Source organism: Panthera tigris, chromosome E2 (genome assembly GCF_018350195.1).
Source record: "Panthera tigris isolate Pti1 chromosome E2, P.tigris_Pti1_mat1.1, whole genome shotgun sequence".
NCBI classification, from domain to species: Eukaryota; Metazoa; Chordata; class Mammalia; order Carnivora; family Felidae; genus Panthera; species Panthera tigris.
Genome location: NC_056674.1, coordinates 6,416,919 through 6,425,628, shown reverse-complemented (window position 1 = coordinate 6,425,628; position 8,710 = coordinate 6,416,919). Strand labels below are relative to the sequence as shown.

The 8,710-nt window shown below is 44.8% G+C and overlaps 1 protein-coding gene across 1 annotated transcript; it reads right to left on the bottom strand.

The window, feature by feature from the left end:
• Window positions 1–1,685: 1,685 nt before the first annotated feature.
• Window positions 1,686–2,770, bottom strand: LOC122234318 (vomeronasal type-1 receptor 4-like). The gene has a single exon (XM_042970260.1). It carries the CDS (start codon window positions 2,634–2,636, stop codon window positions 1,686–1,688), a length of 951 nt encoding a protein of 316 aa, XP_042826194.1. The 5' UTR covers window positions 2,637–2,770.
• Between the last annotated feature and the right edge of the window lie 5,940 nt (window positions 2,771–8,710).

The window sequence follows — 8,710 nt, the reverse complement described above, 5'->3', positions numbered from 1 at the left end:
TTCCACATAATTTATGTAAGAAACGTTGTCCTTAAGGAGGCAGAGCACAAGATCCCTTTCGTTAATGTCAGCCACACACAATGACTTCCTTGCGACGGGTACAATATGAAAGGGGACACGTAAGTTTCCCGAAGGGTCCTCATACACACAACCTCATCCAGGGGACGTAGGCCGATGTGAACAATGATAAGTCATGTTGCTGGGCTGTAGCCTTGATATGATGTCCTGAGAATGGCGCTTTATACCCTGAGCTCTCTTCTCCAAAATATAGAAGCCCAAGATAATCATGAGGAAAGTACCATATTAATGCTGAGGTCCATTCTACAAGATACCTGACTAGTACTCAAGTCTGTCAAGATGATCAACAATGAGGAAAATCTGGGAAAATGGCCCACAAAGAGGAGTCAGAGGAGACACGATTACAGAATGAGATGTGGTGTCTGGGTGGGTTCTTGAAACAGAAAAAGGACATTAGGTAAAGAATATGTAAATCCGAGTAAATCAAATTGGAGTATCAAGCAAGACATTCAGGATTTCTAAGGGTTAGTTCTGAGGAGAGCTCACTTACAAGCTAATCACTACTTTTCAAAAAAATCACACCTTGTAGTTGTGTTGTAGTGGCCCCACATTCGTACACCGTGTGGCTTCCAGGTGGAGGCCTCCTCCCTTTGCCAGAGGCTGCAATGACAGACTCATCACTCACAGTGATGTGTGCTGTCCCCAATACTCCAGGAGTCCAGGAAGGGCTGGGCTTCCTTTCACGTGCTGGGAATCCAAAGAAACAAGGATTTTTCCATCACTGCTGGATGGAGGGACTGAGCCCTGTGACCCTGCTCTATGGTGCCGGTGACCTTTCCCTGGGAGACCGGACTCTGAATTTGGTGGGTTATGTCAGCCACCCCTACTGGCACAGAGGTGACAGCACGTGAGACAGGGCCTCTGTCTGATTGAGACTGAGGCCTCTAACTCATCAACAGAGAACACATCAGGTATGTGATGACATTTTATATTTGGTGGTCATGTCTCCTCCGGCTCTTCTTTGCTGTGACCATTTATCAGAGTTTCCTCATTTTTGACAATCATAATAAAGGCAAACCATGAAGTATATGTTACCTGGTATGAATATTGCTGTGCCAAGTGTTTTAAATTGTGCCAATTTGTTTTAAATTCCATAAAATGTATTTTTCAGTTTTGTACCTCAATCCTTATTTTTGACTTTATTCTTACATCCTACTTCGATCCTGTAGGTCTTGACAAAACATTTAAAAACATGTATACATTTGACCCCCTTTCTTTGGAAGTGCACACTTAGTATTTGTTAGGTGTCAACCTAGAAATTTCAGCATGATTTGAAAAACTAATCACAGAGTCCTTTTTGTCAATACATTTAAACTCCTTCTTGACCATGTAAAGGCATTATGCATAAATCTGCTCACAACAGCTCATGATTTTATTGGTGATAGGTATTTTAAAATGTTACAGATACAGTAATACAGCACACAGGTCAACGACACGATGCACACCGATCACGTTTCTGTACGCAGCACAGACATCAATGCACAGAAACCCCCGTCTGCTGCAGGCTGCACCTCTCTTGTGAGAGAGAGAAAAACTCATAAAAATTTTTTAGGACTGTGAGGGGGCTGAGTGAATTGGCAACTGTATGTTGTAGAAGAACATACAGTCTACATGTTTTTCTGAAGACAAGGAGATCTTATATTCCTTCTCCAGGCAAACCAGAGCCTGGGTACCTTGGGTACCTTGGAGTTGTGGCTCATGAGCAGAAACGGACTGATAGATGGGAAACACTCAGACACAGCTGCAGCGACACTTATGAAGATGGAGCTGGGATTATCAAAAACACTCAAAACAACTTGAAAAATGGAGGAGAGGGTGTAACAATAGACAAAGGTGCTCACCAGGAGAAGGATGGTTTTGGTGGCTCTGGACTCCGGGGAGGATGCAGAAGAAGCATTGGTTCTTCGAATATGTTGGACCTGCTTCTTGTGCCTGTACAGAAGGAAAACCATGGAGCTGCTGGCCCAGAGCATGAGCCCCAGACATAACACATCGGGGAATGATAACAACAGTCCATACAGTGAGTCACTAGCTTTGTCATGACGAACCGAAGAACAGTATCCAAAATGCTTTTTGTTTGTGATGTTCTTATTGCTCAATGTGCTCGTTAAGTACATAGGGAAAATGATATTCACCAGCATTTGCAGGACCCAACACAGGAAAATCGAGGGGAAAATGTATTTGGGCGCTTTAACTTTAAGCTCTGCCCACCTGGAGTTCCCAGGGCTGATGGTGATGGCCTGGTAGACGCTCAAGATGCTGATGCTACCAATGGACACTCCCCTCCCCACTCTGTGAAGAAAGGAAAGAAGTTTGCATCCAATGTCACTGAGGAAATGTTTCCGCCCAAATGCTGCCACGGTCTGGGGGACTCCTTTGCAGAATAGGGCTAAGAAGTTGGCTACAATCAGGTGCTTATGAATGAAATCTGTGGACCTCCACCTGTACTCAGTGAAGGAAAGGATGATATAATGACAAAGAAGTGAGAAATTGCCCAGGATTCCAACGGTAGTCTGTGTTAAGAAGATCAGACCGATGGCCAGATCCCTTGTGACCATTGTCTCTGGTCCCAGTCACTGACCGTTGCCTCCTGGGCTAGAACTTCCTGCACGGAAATATGAGACATGCGCAACATGTATCACGTCAGCTGAAATCCACTATGTTCTGCTTTCCATTCCTTGCCACTTGGAAACACCTACTTACAGTTTTCTTTCATTAGTTGCTTTCCGAGGGCTGAATGTAGAACTTTTTCAAGAGCCCTTATAATGTAAAATCACTCCTGTGAAGGCACTCACGTGAGAACTTCTTCATGCTCCACACATCTATGAGGTCGGCATTACTGTGGCTGTAATTAAAAGATGAACAGAACAGACACACAGAGAGGTTAAGGATCTGTTCAAATCTGCTCCTTCCGGCTGCGTGGGGACTGGGAACCGGTTGGGCTGGAAACTGTGATAGTGCACTGAGCCCCCACGGTCTGCTAGAGGGCTAGTTAGCTGTGTCCATCCAGGAATCAGATCCATGGTTACTTCTGATTTGACACCTTGTGGTTAACTTCAGAGTAGGGGGTATTGTATAATTTTCATCACAACAAGTTTCCATTCATTTGTAAAACTTTATTCCACAGGATAATATCAGTTATGGGTAAGCCTTGAATACCTTAGTGAACGTGCATGCACTCTGGCAATAGCATAGTGCAGGAACCTGCAGTTATATGTCGTAGATGCAAGATGGCAACAGAAAGACTCGTGTGCTTTTATGTGAGGAACACAAGTGTAATGGCATTACACTGGGTTTGCTGAATTATCACGACAATCCCATAAACTCTGGCACATGAAACACGGATGCATGATCAAATGGTGTAAAGCAGACTCTAAGTTATCATTAATTTCGAGTGATACACTATGTACTTATTAGTGAGTACTTACGTGAATTAAGGAAAACTATTAGCAATGAACTAAGATTTGTGAAATATTAAATGCATCACTGTAAAATGACCTCTGTAAGGCATGTATCTTACACACTTTAGGATTCAAAATACTCGGTTTTTGTATTGATGGTAGAGTAATTTTTAAACACCTGGAAAGAACATGATATGAACCTGAAAGCTGCTGTCTGAAAATCACCGTTTTTATGTCAACTGTCCCTTACCTGTTCATTTCCTAACTTTCAGAATGAGTATAGTTTCACTGTAACCAACAGATGATGATGTCTTCCATGGAGACTCAGTTACTGTCCCCATCATTGTGTGCTACATCCAAGGTTACAGGAAAACTTTCAATTCAAGACATTACCATTTGGATACACGTTCTGCACAGGATCAGAAGATTCCTGTAAATTCTTCATACATTTCACTACAACCATGGAGCTGTGAGAGTTGCACATCTAGTAACCCTGAAAATTTAGCCTATAATTCCTATAATGTAGAACAGGAGATTGATTTTACAATTCATTTCTTAAGGACTTAAAAATCAGTGTATATTATTACTTGCACTGAACACCAGCAATCACATTGAGCGAAGTTTAACTTCACTGAATTAAGAGCCATCAGGGACAGGTGAAGGTCTAGGACCCCACATCCTCTTAACTAGCTCAGCTCAAACCTCAGAAATATTGCACGTTCCTGCATGGCTTTCACAGTGAATTAGGTAATCCACAGAATAGCACCCTTTTCTGATAGGATCACTCACCCAGACTCTTGATACAGACACTGCCTCTTAGACTGAAATGGATCCTCACCAACTCCTTCCTGCTGCCTGAGGGGCTCCCTGTGAAGGGCACAGCAGCCAGTGGGAGGGGCCAGCCAGACCCTGAGATATAGGTTTGTGATTCTGTGAGGTCACCTGTCTCACCACTGCAATTATTTCATTTACAGCTGCACTGGGAATACAGGTTTGGGAGCTGACGATGTTCCTGGAACTTTTCTCTCATTTGTTAATTACGATGAACAATTATGACTTTCTGGTTAGAACCTTGTAGGAGACTATTTGTGGGAGGCTTGTTTTTTTTCTCCCTCGATCCCTGTAGGTAGACGTGTCTCCTGTTAAGCACAGCAGCAAATAGTGTGTTCTGACACGTGAGGGATTAGTGGGGAAGGATGTGTATCTCCCTGGGTTCTTCACTTCCCAGAGAGGTTCCTCTACCCAGAAACTAGTACTTTCCTAATCCTCAGGCCACTGAAAGGAACCATCAGTTAAGGTTATCTGTACAGAAACAGAATGAGACAAAATACTAGGGAAGAATATGCAGAGATACAAGCAAAAGGAAGAACATGATGTAAATAACTCACTATAGGATTCATTTCACACAAAGTTAATATGACATGTTTGAATAATTCAGTGCCAATTAATTTGAAGATTGTGTAGGAAAATTGGTTTTACCATTATTGACCCCACTGATAAGAATTAAAGACTGGACAATACCCAGAGAGGAAAGAGAGAAGTTTCTAAGAGTCTCTTCTCACAGACTAAAGCAGTAGGATCAGATGGCTTAACCAGAAGTCTCTCCCAACCTATAAATATTGGATGAGCCCATCCTCACTTACTTAATTCAAGAGGATCAAAGAGCTCCAACAGTTCTGTACGCTTCCCCCCTCCCTCCCCCCGCCTTGAATTTTCAGTACTGAGCACTTACTGCTTTGGTAAGAAGAAACACAAAGTAGGAGTTGAAACAGATCCTGTGGTTTTCCCTGCAGACAATTCCACTATTGAAGTTCATTGTGCAATTACTAGCCATTTTCAAGTCAGAGCCATAGTGATGGGCAACTCAGACTGCACGCAAACGTTAATGGTTTACACACTTACATACATCCGCAAACACACGTGTATATACACCCAACCTCACATATACTCACATACTATTAGACCCATACGTGGTCATTCGTGTACTCACAGCTGTAATTGAAATTCACAAGTATTCAGGCACATCCTAAACACTTAGAAACTCACCCCCATTGACATTTATATTCACCAGACCTTCACACTAACTCACAGTTCACAATCAGTTTAATAAAATCAACATACGCTTTCATCGTGGGTGTGTGTGTCTTGATGAAATGTTCAAATGCAGAAAAAGAGGAGTACCTCCAGACTTCTGGGCTGTCTGGAGGCCTTCATTATCACTTGTAATGCTTTCAAGCCCTAAACTACCCATACAGAGAATATATACAATATACAGTCTTAAAAATCGCTTTGAGCATCACCACTCTAAGTCGGATGTGTGGTGGGGATGTTGGGGTGTGGGGGGGAGTGGCAGTGCATGGGTGTGTGACAGAGCAGGTGAGAGGGAGGGCATAGGAAAGAAGAACATAGAGACAACATGGTGCAGAGGTCCTGGGGTGAGGGAAGAAAATAGCGCAGGAGAAGAAACAAGGTAGAGGGATAAAAGACAAACGTGTGCTCAATGCCACAGGGGAGTTGCCACGTTTGCTGGTACATGGAGACATAGTGTGCTGGGAAGTGATCGGTATGAGGCATACTGGGATCTTGGGAAAAAGAGGTGCAGAGTTTCATGGGGTGGAAGGGGATAATCGAAACGGACACTTCATAGGGAAGATGTTAATGGTCGGTGTGGGTACGAGACACACAAGACAGTGTCTTGGAGTGGTGAAAATAATGGTGGGAAGGTGAAGGGAAAAATTGTGAGGCGGGTGTGCTTTGGAGGAGGGCAGCGTGGCCCAAGGCAATAGAGAATGTGTGAAGAGGAGAGGAACCCTGGAGGAGACCTTGAACAAGGCAAAAGAGGCAGAGGGCATTCAGGGGGCCAGTGAGGGTAGTGGGCAGTGAGGGAATCCAGGAGAAAGGGTCAGAGGAGATAGGGATGGAGTAATGCATGTGGGTGCGGATTGGATTCCTGCAGGCGTGGAGGCTGGGGCACCGCAAGGTGTGGGTGTAGAGGACCCAGGAAATGGGTGAGATACTGGTATTGGGAGTGGAATTTCGGCAAGACAAAGAAAGGGCGGGACCTCACCGGTCCTGGGGGTGATAGAAGGCGAGGAGGGTGGCACTGGAGTCCCTGGAATAGCGGTCACCTAGAGACAGATGTCAAAAAGGTGACGGGAAGGAGGTTGGAGTGGGATGCAGAAGTCTCATAGGGCTGAGTCCAGGTGAGGGATGTGTGGAGGTTTAGCAGGTGACTGGGGCTCCCGGGGTGGGGGCATGAGGACCCTGGTGGGAGAGGAGCATACGGTGGGGAAGAGGAGCCAGGGAACTGGGAGGGTGCAAGTGGCACAAGGCAGATTGGAGGTCACTGCTTGACACCCATTCGTCAATTCTCGATTTACGGGCAAATATCAAGTGTCATGGATAGTTAGTTCCTAATTTCAGCTCAGGAGGCAAAACTCTTGCTCAATTACAATGTGCCCCCACGTCAGGAACTAGAGCATACAGTACAGGAGGGAAGGTGCAGTTTTGGGTAGCAAATCTCAGCCATTCCTTGGGAAATCAGGTGCAGGATGTGACTGGTCGGTCAGGCTGGAGAGGCTTTTACTGGTATCCAGAGTTGCAAGTGTGGGAAAGAGCTGTCTCATCCCAAACTCTGCATCTCTGTTGAAGAACTGTTATGGGTCAAGGACATTTTATGCCCCAACATTGATCTGATGAAGATTCTTTTATGTATTGTGATATTTCTAAGACCTAACCCTTTGTTTTAACAATATGAGCTTTAAGAACACTTAAGCTTTTAGGGTACCTGAAAATTGGAGAGAAATTCACCCGTGTTTTTTCATTCTAAGAAACCATATGAAAAGGGAACCAGAGGTGAGAGAGTTGTGAATGTAATGATAATTCTAAAAAATTTTTTTTTACAAAATTTCCACTGATTTCATAATAATTACAGGCAGATGTCCAATTGGAGGGTGACTCTCTCGGCTTTGTTATGATACCAAGTAAGATGGATTTGGAGGATTTAAGGTTACTAATGAAATTACCTTTAAGCAGCTATGTTATCCTAGATTATCTGCTGGATCCAGAGTAATTCCAAGATCCTTAAAGAGAGAGAGAATCCAGAGATATTAGATACAAGAGGAAATCAGAGATTTGAAGCATAAAGACTGTTGCTGTCTTTGAGCCTAAGTGTAGGTGGGCACATGTGGAAACCACAAGATGGCAATTAATTGTGCTAACGACCTAAAGACGATAGAAGTGGAATATTACGTAGGATCTGGAGAAGGAAGTCCAAGCTGATTGACACCTTGATGTAGAAGGCGACATTGTAATCAGAGTACCCAGCCAAGACCCAAATGGTTTTCATCTAGGAACTGTTATGAAAATAAATTTGTGCCTTGTTTTTAAACATCTGCTAAGTATTTATAGCAGTGCAAGTGACTAAATGTGTATTCTTCCAACTCCCACCCCCACCCTTAATCCCATGGTGAAACCGAATCCCCAGCATTTGGAGAAGGGGCCTTGTGGTGATGAGGGTGAGCTCTCCTGAATGAGAACATTGACCTTGTAAAAATGACCCCAGAGCTTTCATTGAACCCTTCCACCCAGAGAGTACACAGTGATAGGATGGCTATATACGAGCAGGAAGTGGGCACAGGATATGATAGTTGTTAACACTTCCCAGGTGATCGTCAGGGGAAGCCATCAATGACAACCGCTTTGCCAAACATTGCCTCTCAAAGTATTGTGTGTATGTGAATCTCCTGCATTTCTGTTGAAACAGAGTCTACAGGAGAACCCTATTCTAAGAGATTGAGATACAGCTGCGGTCCGGCCGATGGATTACCATTTTCAACAGTCTCTGGTGGTGCTGCTGCTTCTCTCCCCAGAACTGTTTCCACAGCATCCCCCACCCAATCCCCCTTTCGGTAGCTCTAGAGAGAGCAAGCAGAGCACACCTGACCCTCTTACTCGCTAACGTCCCATCTCAACACAGATGCTGTGGGTTCCTCACATGTAGCAAATGAAGAGGAAGGAACAGAACCAGCACAGGTGATTGCCGTGGGGACGGAGCGGCTGCTAGAGGGAAAGTCTGAGGACCCTCCAGGGAAGCCTGAGCGCGCAGTTGCACGTGGCAGGTCCTAGGTGGGGGTTGGCCTTCTTGGGCGGCCTCTGCGCAGGCGCGAGCTCGGGGATGGGCGTGTGGGCGTGGCTATGGCCCCCCTTGCGCCTGTGCGCATGTCCAGCAG